The sequence below is a fragment of the Gadus morhua genome, chromosome 6 (genome assembly GCF_902167405.1).
Source record: "Gadus morhua chromosome 6, gadMor3.0, whole genome shotgun sequence".
NCBI classification, from domain to species: domain Eukaryota; kingdom Metazoa; phylum Chordata; class Actinopteri; order Gadiformes; family Gadidae; genus Gadus; species Gadus morhua.
In genome coordinates, this window is record NC_044053.1 from 15,567,104 (window position 1) to 15,585,432 (window position 18,329).

The window sequence follows — 18,329 nt, forward strand, 5'->3', positions numbered from 1 at the left end:
AAGTAAACCATGACCAATGCCTTCTTATGTCCCAACAGAGTCTCTTTGAGTCATCTATATGGGCCATCTTCTCTCTAAAAATGGTTACCGCCTGAAGAAAAGAACCACCAAGCAACATCACAGAAAGAAGAAGAAGAGGAATTGCTTCCTGCAGGGGCCCTGCATGCTGTGCTTCATCATCCACGGCAACGGAAACAGCGTTGACGACGACAGCTACCACCTTGAAACCGCCATCAACGGCAGCGGCGGACACTGTCTCGGCAACGGTGGTATCAGCGTCCCGTACGTCGGGGGGGTTGACATCAGCGCGGCTGCTGCCTCGAAGCTCGCTGGGCGCTACGCAGTACTAGCGTCCCCCGAGGACTGCGCCAAGTTCCTGTTGTCGCCCCGGGACCTGGCTATCTGGGAAGGCCAGGGGAGGTCTCTGCTGTCGACGGTCCCCGCCAAGCTGATCCCAGGGCCGGCCATCTTCCGGTCTGCAGGGGTGTCTGTGGCCGTGCCAATACCTACTGTTGGCAGCACCAGCCACTACACTGAGATGGTACGTCAGGGCTGTGGGCAACATGCTGAGTTGTTACCTGTATCATGATAACTGTAAAACCCCTATTACTTTATTATTATTCCTTGATGATCTTACAACATTTAAACCTATTTTCTAATCATTTAGAAAGTAGGCCATGAATCACAGATCTTATCTGTGTGTGTGTGTGTGTGTGTGTGTGTGTGTGTGTGTGTGTGTGTGTGAGTGCGTGTGCCTGCGTGTGTGCGCGTGTCTCGCTTGTTTCCCCCTGGTGCAGGTGTGTAAGAGGAAGTGTTCAGAGGTGCAGAGGTGTTCCCCCTGTAAGCAGCCCCGCTGTGCCTTCCCCGGCCCAGACGGAGGGCTGGAGAACGGACTGGGAGTCTCGTCGGGGGGCGGGGAGGCCTCCTCGGACGCTGGAACGGGGCACTGCCACCTCCCCCACTGCCCACTCCCTTCCTCGCCCGCATGCTCCTCCACCTCTCCCCCGTCCTCTTCCTCCTCCTCACCACCCGATGGCTGCGGTGGGGTGGCACTCCATGGCGATTCATCCCAGAGCTCCGACTCTGCCTGCTGCCAACACCCTCACGAGGACGGCCACGTCAAGGCGCCAGACGCTGTGGAGGCGCTAAGGATTAACCATCTCCCCTCCTCCATCCTGCTCAAGGTCAGGGGTCGTCTCACCCAACAGGGTCATTCATATTTGTGTTTTGCAAAAAAAACCCTGTAATTGGTAGCCAGCATCGGCAGATTATCGGCAGATTTCATGTCTTAAAGGGATAGTGGAAGATTTGTATTAATTTCTGATTCTGAATTAATAAAAATAAACATATACTTTTTTACATATATGTTTCCCTTTGTGTGTTTACATTCATCTGTTACATTCCAATAACTTAATATATTAAAGAATACATATTCCTAAACACCGCTTATTTTGCTTTCATGCCATCGTTTCCCACACTGCCTTTCTTAGAGAATCAAAAATGTGAGATACCTCGAGATTTACACCCCTAGGGTTTAACCATTATGTAAGATAATGGCGTACGATAGTTTTAAATTTGTCTGTATATTTACTATTAAGCAGATGCATTTATCTGTAGTGACTAACATTGAATCTGCGTGTAGATCGGACATTTCTGCTGGGAGTCGAACACAAACGCCCTGCCCTATTTGTATGCACATGTTCGTGTATCTTTGATGGCTTGTAATGTGTTCCACTAGGTGCTTGCCCACCTGACGGTGAAGGAACGCTGTCTTTGTGCCTCTCTGGTGTGTAAGTACTGGAGGGACCTCTGCCTAGACTTCCAGTTCTGGAAGCAAATTGACCTCAGTGGCCTGCAGCAGGTTAGTCCGCACCGAGAAGACACACAAACACACCCATACTTGGACAGATTCACATGCATGCACGCATGCACACATGCACATAGATACTTGGTCACAGATACACACGCACACTCACACACAGATACATGCGCGCGTACACACACACACACACATACATGTAGATACATGCACATATATAGACTGATGCAAATGCACAAACACACATATACACACACACACACACACACACACACACACACACACACACACACACACACACACACACACACACACACACACACACACACACCCCTTTACCTTAGAAATCACAGCGACCTGAAGATTGCAAGTTAGTTGTGTCAATTCAGTAGGGACAACATGGTTACTTTATGCTAAAATGGTGAAATGGTGGGTCTCATCATGTATTGTTTTTTTGGTTGTTGTTTTATCGCTTCGTCTGGCACAATCTCACCATTCCCCGTTGTCATTCGTCGAAGGTGAATGACGACCTGCTAGTGAAGATAGCCTCTCGGAGGCAGAACGTGACCGAGATCAACATCTCGGACTGTCGGGGCGTCCAGGACCACGGGGTGTGCTCACTGGCGTCCCACTGCCCCGGCCTCCAGAAGTACACCGCCTATCGCTGCAAGCAGCTGGGAGACCTGTCCCTGTCCGCCCTGGCCTCACATTGCCCCCTGCTGGTGAAGGTGCATGTTGGCAACCAAGACAAACTTACCGACGACGCGCTGAAAAAGGTAGGTTTCGGTGGGCCAATTTGAAAACATGTACAGGTAGCATAAATATATAGTTGTTCATTCACTACAGTGTGTAGGTCAAGCACAATTAAATATACAAATATGAAATGCGGTACAGTATTTTGCTTTTAGCTCCAGAGACCTGCAGTGCAATCGCCAGTCTCGCCAGTCCCATACTACTGTGTGGGGTCAGATCCGTATATCCTCATTATCCATTTGATAACAAGAGATGAGACAGAATTTCAAATAAGGACCATGTGAGCAAGCCCTGGATTAGAGTAGTTGGTGATTGAACTCTAATGAGACTCTTTTTGATGATTTGTTCAGCTGGGGGAGCATTGCAGTGAGCTGAAGGATGTGCACTTGGGCCAGTGTTACAGCATCACGGACGAGGGCGTGGTGGCTCTGGCCATGGGTTGCCCCAAGCTGCAGAGAATCTACATGCAAGAGAACAAACTGGTCAGTGTTGTTGTTTTTTTTATGGCTTTTTGCTGTTTGTGTTTTTCGGTGGATCAATTTAGATGATAGGTTATTCGTTTAAGTCGTTTATCAAGAACAAATGGTGGACGAAGTACTCAGACCACATACTTGAGTAAAAGTTGAGATACCTAGTGAAAAATATTACTCCAGTAAAAGTGGAAGTACTCCCTTTAAACATCGACTTAACGTATAAGTACTTGGCTTCAAATGTACTTAAGTATCAAAAGTAAAAGTAATTTGGTGTAATGTAGTTCCAATGTCTTGCTATGTCCTTCATATAAGGTTAAAAAAAAAAACACTTTCTATTTGTGATATCTGATACTGATATCCTTTGCAAAATGCATTTCTTGCAGAAAATGCGGTGAGTGCTGTAGTGCAAAGTGAGGTTGAAAATATGTTTTAGTAAAGCCACATAGATGTAAAGATATGTTAAATGGTGTGTGCGTGTGTGTGTGCGTGTGTGTGCAGGGACACAGCCACAGAAAATGTATGTTTGGTACATGAGCTAAAATAAAACAACCCTTAAAATAGTCATGCATAAAAATGATCCTACATTTATTTAGAACTTCAACTTGAAACAATCATACAAGAAGTTAAAGAACATCAACCTTACAGTCAACACCAGCTCGACTAAACATCATGAATCAAATCTCCTTACGACTGGCGCAGAGGTTTGAGTGACAGATCCGATGACCCTCCCTCGCCCCTAATTACTATTGGACAGGCAAGCATTGTTTTTAGCATTTAGCTTCTACTGGGAGTACACCTGGATTAGAGATGGGATTTATGGCTCTTTGAAGGGAGCCGGATCTTGAGGAGCCGTTCTTTTCAAAGAGCCGTTCAAAAGACTGGCTTATAAATTTATTTTTAAGAAGCTAACCTAGTGGTAACCCTTTTTATCTGGGAAATAATCACTGGGAGGAATGATAGGGTAAGATTTGTATCTGAATTACTCAGACTTAGACATCGGATATCTGAGTTTGATATATTTTAAATATTGATTGATTATAATTTAATTTAACGTGTGTGGACTAGATTTTAATGTCTGATCTGCATTCATTGTAAACATTCCACAAGGTGGTGCTATATCCCTCTGCTTTGACTCAGATCACTATTTTGAATCTTTGTATACAATGTGTCGAAGTGTAACTAAAGCTCTTTTCACTTGTTCATCATGTATCACCTTTTTAATTGTAGCACAATAAAAACTAAGCAGACAATGAACAATGAACTTCCATGCAAAAATATAATTAACAAAAAATATGTTAAAATAGAAAAACTTTTACAGAACAAGTTTCTTTCAAGTATAACACTGCAGAGGACTCCTGAACTGTCCTTTGTAACATTAGTGCAAATCTGAGTAAACAATATTTTTAGAAAGAGATGCTGCTGCGCTTTCTTTGGCTAATAGTTGCAGTATTCTGCCTCTCCACCGCGGACGCACTCAGGTGAAACAAAAGCGTGTTCCCGCTTCTGACTGACATGTGAAATATGCATATCAACATTCCACCACGAGTGCACGTTCGCAATGGTTAGATGTGTCTATGGTCACGCGTGACAAGTTTTTGGAATGTAGTAGAGCAAAAAATGTAAGATTTTCCCCTACGAAATGTAGTTGAGTAAAAGTATAAAGTCTCACAAAATAATGACACTCAATTAAAGTACAGATACGATAAAAGGTAACTTAAGTACAGTAACGAATCACTTGTACTTCGTTAGATAAATCACTTGTAATTCGTACTTCCTTATAGGAGATTAAGCAGTGGCAGAATTCCCCTCCAAAATGAAACTCATAGTTGTTAGGTTAGAAGATTGTGTCAAAGTGCAACAGTGCAAAAATATAATGGGTAAAAAAGGATTCCTGCTCAACACATTTAGAGTCTTTGGGACTTTGCATTGGCTGAATGTAACAACATTACTTGTTATCCTCATCAAAGTCTGCCTGGCCTCTTGCTGAGAACCACAATGTTTTATTTTATATTCCTTAATCCAGCCCTAAATGCATTGTATGATGGGTCTTCAGTTGTACCATATCCTTAAAAATCCCCAGCAGATGTCACTGTTTACTCTGAAAACTGTAACATGAGATAAAGATTTTGTCCCAACACACAAAGTTTCTTCAAAATGCATTCCCCTTTTCTGCTCGATCCATAAGTGATGACAGTGCTTTAAGAAAAGTTAACAATAGCTGAGTCTTTAAACCCCCTATTCATCAACCAAGAAGTCTATGAAATTAGCCATTAGGGTATTTTTGCTGATGGAGCAGCAACAGTATTCATTTCAGTCACTTTGCCTCCCTTTCTTCAGGATGGAGAGATTTGAGTTGAGTGTGTTTCGGGGGGAGGGGGCGGGGACTGTTATGTCTAGCTGCTTTCCCGTGGGAATTTAGAAAACCCCAGCATAAAACCTCTAATCCCCTCATTGCTTCTGACACATTAAGACAAAGTGGTGCTTTTCAAATACAGTCTATGTATTTGATTAAATATTTGACTGTGGTCATGGTTTTTGCTTTTTATTTTGAAGGATCGCTCTGTTTCGTAGTCTCTCTCTCCACTCTCTTTGTAAAACCTCAAATATGCATGAGATTTAGAATAGAGTTTATTTTAATTGTGTTTATGTTCCTTATGTATGACATGGGGTAACAAACTGTAATTGTAACTCCTCCCAAATACAGAGTGCTTCTACTGTACAGCTAAAACCTCTACATAATTGCATCCAAATTCTAATTTCAGTCTGCATTGACAGTGGCTCCCCAATAATAAAGTTGCGGTTAAAGAAAATGAAAAAGGATCATAATTTATACCATGTTTATTTGACGGAGGATGCGTTTATGATAGAGGAGTCATTGAGAGTGAAATCCTGCGTACCTCATTCCTTTCTCAGTTTCTCCCCCCCCAGGCCAAGTTTCCCCATTCCCCATACGTTGTCTGCTTGCATGTGGTCTTCTGTGGCGCTGCGGCCCTGTCCCTTGTCTCTCCCAATCAATGACAGAAGGCTGAAGGAGGCCTCAGCCTCCATCTTCATCCTCTTCCTTCTCCTCCTCCAAGCCCACTTCTAAAGTTGAACGACTATAAAGCACCCTGTTTATTAAAAAAGTGCCTCTCCTAGCTCTATTTCCCCTCACTCACCCCTTTTCTCTCATCGCTTCACCCTGGGCTTTTCGCTCACCTTTCTCTCTATCTCTCACCCCTTTTCTCTTTCTTAAATTATCACACACACACACAAGCACACGCACACACACACACACTCCCATACTTGCAATCCTGCTGCAGCGGTCGGCAACTCTTCATGCCGGAAGGCTAGCTTTGGTTTTAAGACCTTGACTAGGTCTGTTACTGGTTAACAGTTTGCCATGGAAGGCAGCTTCTTTTTGAAGTACGCTTTATTCAACTTCATTCAATTGATTCTGCGGGGCGGTCATGTACCGCTCCTAATTGTGGTTGTGATGAACTACCGTGCTAATCAGAGATGGTTGTTTGTTGTGGTCGAAGGGGAGCTGAAGGGATGTATGCATTCCATTAACGCCAGACAATGTGCCGTTATTTCCTTCTACATTTTTTACCCTGTGGGCGTTTTTGCTCAGACGTTCACCATGACCAGAGGCAGGCTTGTTGATCTACAACTCATAACCCTCCCTAGTGGGGAAACATAGGCTTCACAAACTTCGTAGTTTCAGAGGTTTCGACCGTGAGGTCGGAGACAAAAAAATTAAAACTTTTAATACAGCCGATTCGCAACAGCTCTGAAGGTTTCGCCGGTGGCGACGCTCTCATAATGATGTTTTTATAAAAATGTGTAATGTTTGTGAATATGTGTGTCTTGTGAGTGTGTATGTGTGCCTGTGTGTGTGTGTGTGTGTGTGTGTTTGGTTGGACCTTTAGTGTTTGTGTGTGTTGCATGGGAGCGCAGCAGCCCGAGGTGAAGCTTCTTCTTCATGTGCTTGGTGTGAAAGACAGTCAAGTGCCTCTGTGCCCTGCCTCCCCCTGACGTCTCCCCCTGCATTCTTTATTGCCATTCATCCCGTATTTATGCCCGAATTACGATATTTCACCAGGTGCCTTTCAAGCCATGTTTTCATCTCCAGCCCATTCATATTCTTTTCCCCTCCCGGCACCTCCACGGGGCAAAACCACTGCGCCGAGGAATACCGAAATACTCTCTCTCTCTCTTTCTTTCCCTCCCGGCCGCCCGCTCCCTCTCTGTTCAGCGTGCTGCGGGGTCAGAGGCGGCCATCAAGAGCGCAGCCAACGCCTTTGTTTATCTTTTTCGTTTTTTATTTAACACTTGTCGTGGACCGGATCATCTAAGTGCTCGCCGCATTGTCTCCCCATGTGGATCAACTTTCAATGAATCGCCGAGATGTGCAGTCAGACAGACTCGGAACTTTTCCGTCTGATTCTGTGTTTTTTCTTTTTTGTCCCTCCTAGAGCAAGTGAACCCATTGTTTGAGATGGTATTCGAACACTATGTGCTTTAATATAAATCACTTTTGGGCAGAGAGTTTTCGGAAAGAGGGGGGCGTGATATCCCCGTAATTGTGACCCACGCAAACTTGTCGATACTTTTTAGTACAGTCTGTGTATACATTTTGAACAGCCACACATTATACCCAAGGTGTCCGGGAAGCCTAACCCTCACTGGGGCGCGGACATTAAAAACATTGCTGCACAGACGGAGCTTCACCATCGACACACACCATAATGTTATGCTATGTGTCCAGGAATTCTAACCCTCAGATGCGGGTAATAAATAAATGCTTCTGAGACCATCCACAAACACCGTGGCGTTCAAAAAGTGTTTGAAAGGCTCAACTTTCTCGTGTACAGCACAGTCCACCTCTGCCCAGACAGTTCCATAAGTCCACACAAACCACGCCGCTGGTCGTGATTTCAGAGTGCCTCAGAAAAGGCAAGTCACGACAAGTACGCCACCTATATTGGCAGCAGAGTGCAACGATCACCTAGTGTTCTGGGGAGGATGGCAAAAACATTTGATTTTACCCCCTTTTTCTCTAAATTGGGGACATATTTCAACAACAGTGATAAAATGGCATAGATTACTAAACTGACGATCATGTAAGACAAATTACCACATAAAAAAATAATAATTGGGTTTTGGGTTCACTGTCTCTTTATGCAGATTTTTTTCGTAATATTTAAAAAAGGAATCTACTTCATGGAGAAATAGAAGAATGTAGTTTGATTACATTTTTGATTGTACTGCATTTTAAGGAGATTACTGTCTCCCCTGAATTGGCCCGTATGCGTTTGTTAGGCAAGCTCCGGCCTTATTTACCGTTTTAATTCTGGAGACGATGGGTGAGAGGCTGTATTGTGGAGATGAACGATGACCTTGTATAGATTACCACCTGCCCTCAATTTAACTCTAATCAAGGCTACGCATGTAAAACCACAACTCGGCTTTCCCTCTTTATTTTGCTTCATATCTCTCCTAATATGTGGGGCATGTAGAACGGAAAGGTGGTGTTTGCATGAGCTGAAATGAGGGTGGAGGAAAAAGGAGGAGTCGTGGGCCGACGTCAAGGCCAACCAAGTTTATATATATACCAATATAACAGTTGGTAAAATGCCCTCTCCCCCCTCCCCCCTCTCTCTCCCTCTCGCCCGCTGTCTCTACCTCTTTCTTTCTCTCTCTTCCTCTCTCCCCCAACACTCTCTCTTCCTCCCTCTGTCTCTCTCCTCTCTCCCTCAGTCTCTTCCTCCCTCCCTATCTTCCCCTCTGTTCCCCCCCCCCCACCCCACTGGGTCTGATTGGATGTAAAAGACTCCTCAGATCCTGCGGAGTATAATCTGAAATTGAAATGTATATTGACGTGAGCAGATCTAATTAGCCGGATTAAAGCGGGAGCCCCGCAGGAGGCAGCGGTGATGGTTGATGCTAGTCGGTTTTTATAAAGTCGACGGCAGTTACCGGCAACGCACGGACGCACAGGCGGGTATACACGCTCGCTGGAGTCACATGGGAAAGGTTGAGTTGAATAGCAGCCAGATGCATTCTGGGGACTGGAAACTTCTGGAGGGGTTGTGCACGCTGACTATGATTTTCTATGAATAGACACACACACACACACACACACACACACACACACACACACACACACACACACACACACACACACACACACACACACACACACACACACACACACCAGTAGTTACATGTAGTTAAGTAGACCGTATTGAGTGGGTTGGTTCTGTTCCGATGTTGAATGGCATATGTTTATTTTGTCCGTCTCGCTGCCATTCCCACCGAATAATAACATCTTTCGAGGGAGATTCAATAGACTTCATTGCCTCAAGAGATTCAGGGCACACTGTCTCGCTCTCACCATCTCTCTCTCTCTCTCTCTCTCTCTCTCTCTCTCTCTCTCTCTCTCTCTCTCTCTCTCTCTCTCTCTCTCTCTCTCTCTCTCTCTCTCTCTCTCTCTCTCTCTCTCTCTCTCTCTCTCTCTCTCTCTCTCTCTCTCTCTCTCTCTCTCTCCATCTCCTCTTCCTTCTTTATCCCAACACTTTCTTTCCTCCCCTGTGTGTCTCTCTCTCTCTATCTCTCTCGCTCTCCCTCACTCTTGCTTATTCACCCATTCTCCCTTAGCACTCCTGTCCCTCTCTCTCACTCTCCATCTCTCTCTTGCCCACTCCCTCTCCCACTCCCATCGGCCCTTGTCTAGAATGTAACCATAGGTTAGACCTTGATGTATATTATTTAGCGTTGGGCAGCTCCACACCATCCATCTCGGTTGTCAGCCGTCTCCCTGTCAGGGAACTGCCACTCACTCGCTCTCGATTACACCGTGTTCTCCGCCCTTGTTCTCCCGTTAGACCTCCCCCCCCCCCCCCCCCACACCCTACGTCCTTATTCCTGCTCATTATTACTCCCCCCTTTCTGCTTGTATACCGTTTGATCGATCTTGGTCTTTGATGTTGATAAGCACCTTGTTGTTGTTGTTGTCATGTTAAGTGTTTCCTTCTTTCTTTCTTCTTACAGTTGAGTGTGTTCCTTAAGGAGGCTTTACCTGTTTTGTGTGCTGTTATCTGATTCCCCTGCATTGATCGGCTTCAACAGAAAGCCTGTGTGCGTGCGGGTGCATGTGTGCATGCGTGTGCTTGTGTTGGCACACATTTCTGTGGGCACACATTTGTGTGTGCACATGCTGTGCGTGGGTCAGAGAGGCCAGTCTGTCTCTGACTGAGGACTAATGCGATGCATTAATGAGCGCTGCCATTACTTGGACTGCAGAGAATGGCGGTGTCAATATGTTTTCCCTTCCCTGTCTCCAAAGGAACACAAGCACCTTTTTAAAAGTAAAGGAGCCAAAACATCTCTGCAAACCGTCCCACTTTGGATAGATGGGCTAGTTCGTGTTGTCTCTCAAATTCTTCGTAACATTACCTTCGCGGTGCCAACTCAACACAAGGTCTCCTTAAGCCACGACGACAATCGATCATTGTACATTGCTCAGAATATACGGGAGAAGCTTGGTTGACTTTTTCATTCATGTATCGCAACAGAGTGCAATATAAACCAGACAACACCGCAGTTCTATGAAAATAAGAAAACCCTGGCCTGCACCGTATGAGTCGAAAACGTTCAGCATGACGCGGAGCCTTCAGAGGGCGCTAGAAACCGCTGAAGGACTCATTGACTTCAATAAAGAAGGCCCATGCATACATGCCTCTTAGTGTGTTTCAGACTGTGCCACGGCCTCAGCCATGTGCTCTTTGTTAATCCCCAGTATGTATGGGCAGCGAGGGGCTGGGGAGACTCGTAAAAGCGGGGCTCTGCTTCCACTGTCGTCTGGGGTTTCCTTTCCGCCCGCGGCGGCTGTATCGGAATTACCGTCAGCGGCATAAGTGGTAGCAGTAGCTGTAAAAGTATGTAGTAAAAAGGAGCTTATTAGTGTGAAAGTACTTTTCACGTTCGGATGTTTGGATTTAGTAGATTTCCCTGGTGGTGCGTTTAAATTTCACTCGGGCCTACAGAAAGTTTAGAGACAAAGGGTGCTGATGAACAGCGTGGTTTTAACACAGACCTGGGATTCAAGTTTAGTCTTGCATCAGCGCTCCTGCTTTTACTGATTGCTTATGTATTAATTATTTATGGTTGAATAAAGAACCTGAAATAACCAGTGCTTTGGGCCTTTGCTTATTAATTAATATAGCAGGTCTAAGGTGTATTTATTCATTAAAGGACGCAATGCTGTTCTTCACCTGCAGAGGGTGATGTTAGACCAGTCAATGATTTCAGTTGTGGCTGGATGCTTACTTCAGTGCAGTTTCTTGCTTCTCCCACTGACCCACAGATTACAAAAAATTAGTAATTGTGCGACGAACATTCATTATTTATTGAGATTTAGATGTTGATGATCAATATCCAACACAATTTATTTTTATTTTTAATAATTTAAATCAAGCCCACTGAGTCTGACGTATCTGCCCACGCAAATGGACAGACTCAAGAATGAATATAAAATACCGGTACACTAAAATGTTCCACCGTTGATATAATTGGGCTTCAAATCGACCTAACCCCAGCTAGAGATATGGGTGACATGCTGAACATTTGGGAAGCGTTCAAGCCTCAAAGTCTTGATGAAGCAGTGCTGTAACAAGGGTTGCTAATGTCTCTATGACACATTAGCATTCTTTGGCAGATACTGGAAGGACGTGAGTTCTCGGTCACTGAGCGCTGTGATTGAGCATGTCTGCTCGGGCCCCCGCTTCTACAAGTTGAAGGAGTATTCCTCTATTTATTCAGCCGTCTTCTGTTCTACACAGTGCGATTAGACCGCGTCAATACGGAAATGGGCTGATGTACTCAATCAGATCGTCCCGGCTACTTCAGCCTTTGGCCGCTGTTCTCTTTCCATCCAGACCGTTGTTTAAGGAATCTGTTGGTTCGGCAGCAGACCCCAGCGGGAACACCTGACACGCTGGGGCACATTGATTCATGGCCCATTCATACACTCCCCTTAAACATTGACTGGGCTTACTAATTTACCCCCCTCACCCGCTCCCTCTCGCTCTGTGTGTCTCTCTCTCTGTCCCTCTCTCTGTCTTTGTCTCCGTTTCTCACGTTAGCTCTCTCACTAGCTGTCTTATCTGTCTGTCTGTCTGTCTGTCTGTCTCTCATTCTTTGTGTCGGTCTCTCTCTTACGTTCTTGTTTACTTTCTCTCTCTTTGTTTCTCTCTCTTGCTCTTCGCAGACACAAAGACACGCAACAACAGGCACAATTGATGGCTTTACCTTTTTGTTTCAGATGGATAGAAATCACATCATCATCTAAAGTAGTGGTTCACAGGCAGGAGTAGTCCTCTTCTTAGAGGCCCACTCAGGCCATTCTGTGTGTGTGTGGGCTCCATACTAAATATCATGTTCAGGGCTGACGGGAGGCTTTTCAGGCAAAGAGCAGTTCAGCGCAGGACAGAGGTGCAGATCGAACGAGGAGTTGAGCCGGAGAGATAGTCTACCTGGCTGTCGGCGTGACTTTATTTCTTCACTCCTTATTTTCTCTACCCCATCTCTCTGCAACTCCCCCGGTTGCTCTTATCCTGCCCCGTACCAGCTTCACAAACGCACACGCACATGCACATGCGGTTTTATATCCATCTCCCTGCCTTATCTCTGTGGTCTTACTCTGATGGAGGGGCTAAAGTGAGTCCAATCCCTGACTTCATTACGAGTGACAGACAGACAGGCCGGACAAAGGGTTGTGGTGCGGTTTGACTTGGCCTGGTTGTGGAGTCGCAGCCATCTGTACACATCCACATGCGCTCACTGGTACTCGTCGTTTGTGTTTGTCGTGTTCTTGCCCAGTCTCTTTACAGTGATGGCGTTTCCAAGCGCCATCATTCATGTTGAATATCCTTTCCCATTTCACACCACCACCCCCACCTCCGTCTCCAGCTACCTCCCTTTCCTCCACCTCATTCTTAATGCATTTGGGCCCCGCACTTGCGGCCGTACGCCGGTTCAATACCGGGGGTAATGAATGTGTTTAATAAGCGCGCTGGGTCGATGGGCTTAATGAAGGTGTGACAGAGGATGGGGGGCCGGCAGAACGCGGGCGGTAACGAGGCGCTAATGAGACGCCCGGGTTAACGGGGTCACGCCACAATCGGGATTCCCTCACCTGTTCTCTGTGTGTGTGTGTGTCTTGTTGTGTTCCTGTCCCCCACGTGCCTCCTCTGTCCTTGTGCTACGTTGCTGGTTTATTTATATCTCTTGTCCCTCTCTGCCTGCTACATGCAGGCAGAGAGGGATGAGAGATATAAATACTCGTATTCCCGGTTATTTCCCTCTTATTTCCTCCCGACTATATCGCACTCTCTGTCTTATACCATATATGATATCTCTAATCTCTGATGGCCCTGATGGAATGTGTTGCATATGGGTCGGGGAAACTCACAGGGGTCTTAACCCAGCTCTGTTCATGAACTGCTGCTCTTTGTCAGACTGCTAGATATTCGTCTTTTCCCTCGCTCGGTACCATTCCTGTGTTTTTCCCCCTCCCAGCATGCCAGCATATCTCACTCTTTCCTACCCTCGCGGTGGCCTGTGTCTTTTCAAGGACACTGTGACCGAAGGAGCCACGCAGCATACGCTGTAGCCTGCCAGGCTTCTCTCCTGAACCCTCATTGCTCTCTCCTCAACAGAGCTGGATGCCGGGAACCACACTATAGTCTCAGCTGCACACAACTGGCAGTGGCAGCCTCCGGGTTTAGTCTTTTTTCAGCGCAACATTTGCTTGCCAGCATCTCTCAGCACGTCATTTAGATCGAGTTTCTACATCGAACTTGGATGTTATTTTCCCAATTTATGCCATGAGATCTCTCTCCGTGTCAATGAGCATTTTGGCATCCCGGCCGGCAGCCAACGGGGAAGGCCATGGTCGCGGTGTGTGTGGGGTCACTTCCTGGGTTTGGTGGTCATCGCTGCCTTTGTGTGCACTCAGGCACGATGCTGTGAATGTCGAACGAGGGCTGAGGAGTTGTTGGCTCGTCCTATGATCAAATCAGAGGACATCAGGACAATGTCTCTCTCTCTCCCTCCCTCCCATGGAAACAATTCTGTTTGTACCTAAGACGGAGAAAACAGAAAAACAGAGCTGTCATGAGAGACGCTCGCCAATTATCCGTTTGATGATCTTCCCGTACTACAAAATACATTGATTATACCAGTGATGTCATTTGTCATCGTTATACTGTATCCAATACATGTGTTACATGCTTCACATGTATTGGGTCGTTGTCGTGCAGGGCTTCGCCGTGCGTCACGCGACTCGTATGTTTCTCCGAAAGGCAAAGCCGTAACCGTCCTCTGCCCCTGACCTCCTCCGCTGTGTCCTCCATTACGCCATCTCACCGCCGCGGAAGCGTCTCTTCCTGAACTTCGCATTTCCTTGCAGTGGCGTCGGGAAGTGCAACGGCGTTATAAGATATAGCGTGGAGACAAGCAATCGATTGATGGTGCACTCAGCCTGCCCAATTAACAGCTATGTAGAAGAGGAAAGCATCAGGAAGCACTAGGGGGGGTGGCAGGGCCGGAGGGGGGCCGGGATCCGGGGGGGGACGATGACGACCCCAGTTAACCCGCAGGACCGGTCTGAATGTCTTCCCTCCTGTGTTGCCCCCCCCCCCCCCCCCCCCCGGTGGTCAACGTTTCTTGGGCAGGTCGTCGCGCTCTCACCATATCTCCGGGAGTTCAGCTGTTTGGCGTAATTAGAACATGGCGAAGAGTACTCTTTCCCGCCCTGAATAATAGCTGTGTGCTTTTATTTATTATTATTTTTTTCGGGTCGTCATTCAAGGACATGGCGGCTGGTTTTATTGTCCCTTGTCCGAATGCGACCGCCCTCGTAAGACACCCCCACCACACGCTTTCTGGCCCTGCTAAATGAGCTCTCTCAATTAAAAGTGAATTTGGTCTGAGTGAGAGAGCTCTAGAGGGCACAGACGGGAGAGAAGGCAGCGCTGAAGGGCTGGCTGGCTGGCTGGCTGGCTGGCTGGCTTGGCTGTATTATGCATTGTGTATTTTGGGGCATGGGGAGTGAATTATGTGTGCGTTGTTGAGTGAAAGCAGCTGATTTGCATTTAGATAAATCCCGGTGGATAGATGGTTGTCATTGAGATGCAGGGGGCTGCATCCAGTGCCCCCTCCAATCAGACCTGTGTGTGTGTATGTGTGTGTGTGTGTGTGTGTGTGTGTGTGTGTGTGTCTGCCCTATTACCTGCAGCATTTGCCCTACTTTTCTAGACTGCAGTGAAGAGATGGACTTATGAGCCATGTTTGTGTGCTTGCATACCAACTACTTTCTATTTTTAAACTTGAACGTTAATGTTGTGTATTTTTTAGATGTCAGCCAATAGATTACCTGAGATGTACAGCTGATACTAAATTTAGCTTTTATACTTCCGTCATGCGTGAATATTCGTCTCAATTAATTGGATGTAACCTCTCGTTCAGGATTTTTTGTGCAGAGGTGAAATGTTAATGCTCAGTTTTTTGTAATTCTATCGATGTAGCCTGTGGCAAAACAGGGCAACTAATTATCAATGAATGTCATTCACCCATTCATGATGTACTAATGGTGGTGTCAACAATGCGAGGCAACAACTTGGTGTCGTGGAACAAAAAGTTGAGGATCGGAGCAGCAGTGATGAAGTAGCCAGACGCCCTACTGTGATCACGAGTTTGACTTGATGTGGCTAAGGGATTTAGTTTGTTCTTTTTGTTATTAATAGCAGATGCTGTTATCCATGGGGACTGATGGTGGGTTCAGATGCCCGTCTGGAGGCTGCTGAATGGGACATTTTCATAGTGATCTGGGACGTAGTCAGCGGACCCAGTGGGGGGTCGAACCAAGTACCTTTCAACACCCTAACCACCACCCCAATGTCCTGGGTGGTAAGTGTCCTGCCATCACCTGCCAGGCCATTTTTCCACAATGGCATTATCATCTATGACAGGGACCTCAACTTAGGTCTTCGTTTCATTTGCTTGAGCTGAATGTTATTAGACAGTTTCCCCCTCAGTTGAGGGGAAAATGGGGCCTCTGCATGGTTCGAGTTCAACGGTGCACACAATACAAAGTTAGTTCAGAAAGACACCTCATTTGACAATGAACAAAATGTGAGCCCAAATAACCTTTATTTTGTCGACGCCGTCAACAACACACCTAAATGAATGTAATTGGCATCCTATTTGACACGGCGTCAGCGCAAAGTCCCCACACTGTCAACAGCGCAAAGTGTAACAGCCTGATGATGAATGGCTTGTTGTTGATGTCAGTGTTTGTGGCGGGGGTCCTTGGTGCACCCCCACCTGAGGCCTGCTGGATGGATCAGCAGCAGGAGGGGAGTGTGGCCGGGGGGGTGTTTGGTGCTGATTGACAGCCATGGCTGAACATGGGCAGAGGGGCGGCCGTGGCTGTAAATATGCCTCCTCCCTGACAGGTGAAGGTCGCCGCCGTGGGTGGGTGGATGGGTGGGTGTGTCACTGTGTGTGTGTTCGGTACTAGGGACTAAAATCAGAGATTCACACTATTGCTCATTGTTTGCCCTGTAATGGAGCCTATGGTTGTACGTCAGGTAACATGGAGGAATCTGTGACAAATCAATGAAAAGAAAGGATTTAACTACTTATTTATTACTTCTTATTACTATTGAAAAGCAACCATAGCGTGCACCCTTTGGATCAATTCTACAAATAAATCCTACCTCTCTATTATTCAAGAATCGTACTATCCACGCCACCCAGCTAGGCTACGACATGCTAGCTCACGTCACACAGTCACAAAGCCAGTTAGCGTGGACAGAACGCTGTGGTTGAGTTTTGTTTGACTTCTGAAAGTCTCCCACCTACCAACTGGATGGTGCTCAATCTTACACATTGCGACTTTTAAAATAGCAAGTAGCCCGCAGTTAAAGTACATTTTTCGTAAGGTTTATCGGGACAGTATTCATGGCACAAAGCGAAGGCGTCTATTGGAAAACAAACGGTTCCTTGTCCGTGCTCTGGACGGATGCAGACTGGGCGGTATTAAGGGAAACCTATCGCTGTATGACCTCTGTACAGCGCGCCGGCCCGCCATCGATATCTCCACCATCTTCCTCTGTTAATCCTTCCCTCCTCCTAGTTATCTGTTCAGGTATCCCCATGTCTGCCGGAGCCATGCCAGAATAGGGTGCGATTACTGGGGCTTGAACACACACACGCACGCAGGCAGACACGCCGACACGCACACAGAAACACACACAGAAACCGACACACAAGCTGTACTGTACCTGATTCTCAGTGGCTTCCTCACAGTCATCGTGAGAATATCCGTCTGCTTTCAGAGAAGAGGGGGGTCGGTGTGTTCTAGAAAGAAGAGGGCAGATGTCTTGGATGGAGGGATGAGGTGGGGGGGGGGGGGGTGTAACTTTGGAGAATTAGGTTATAGAGATCGAAGGGAGGAGGTCAGGGAAGAAGATAAAAAAAAAAAGGAAAAGGCAGACAGGCAGAGAGCTGTTCATCCCTACTGGTCTTGTTATCCTGTCAGTGTGACACAAGTATTATTGGAGAGGAAACTAGATGCCTCTGGAGAGACTGGAGACGCACACATACACAGTGCATGCCACACAGACTCTCATGCACATTGAGCAAGGGGCTAGGACACACACACACACACACACACACACACACACACACACACACACACACACACACACACACACACACACACACACACACACACACACACACACACACACACACCTACCTTGAGCCTTATGGAAATGTCAATGGTTAAAAAGAAAAAACCCAACTTCTATATTTAAAATTCCCTTTTGAAACCTGTTGGCCTGCGGCCATGAAGACAGTTAGAGTAAACCCTTTGAGAGCCATTAACATAGAATTCACATAAAAAGCATGAACATATATATATTTTTAAACTGGAATATAGGGTTTGAACACAACGACAGAGGTAACCTAATCTGTGAGGGCGATCCTAGACACCGAGCTCGTCCTTATTCCAACAGTATCTCCATTGAGAGAGAGAGAGAGAGAGAGAGAGAGAGAGAGAGAGAGAGAGAGAGAGAGAGAGAGAGAGAGAGAGAGAGAGAGAGAGAGAGAGAGAGAGAGAGAGAGAGAGAGAGAGAGAGAGAGAGAGAGAGAGAGAGAGAGAGAGAGAGAGAGAGAGAGCGCGAGCGCGCACTTAAGTTCATAAGCCGTCTTTCCATAGGCCTTTCCCGTTA

At 46.5% G+C, this 18,329-nt stretch overlaps 1 protein-coding gene across 2 annotated transcripts in view; it reads left to right on the top strand.

Moving 5' to 3' along the window:
- The window catches only part of fbxl17 (F-box and leucine-rich repeat protein 17), a 199,216-nt gene that overhangs the window by 1,386 nt on the left and 179,501 nt on the right, over positions 1–18,329 (top strand). For both annotated transcript variants that reach the window (XM_030357699.1, XM_030357698.1), the window contains exons 2-6: positions 39–541; positions 798–1,184; positions 1,739–1,861; positions 2,338–2,595; positions 2,923–3,054. In XM_030357699.1, coding sequence (XP_030213559.1) covers positions 59–541; positions 798–1,184; positions 1,739–1,861; positions 2,338–2,595; positions 2,923–3,054 — 1,383 coding nt within the window. In that variant the 5' untranslated portion in view covers positions 39–58. The remainder of the gene's footprint in view (positions 1–38; positions 542–797; positions 1,185–1,738; positions 1,862–2,337; positions 2,596–2,922; positions 3,055–18,329) is intronic.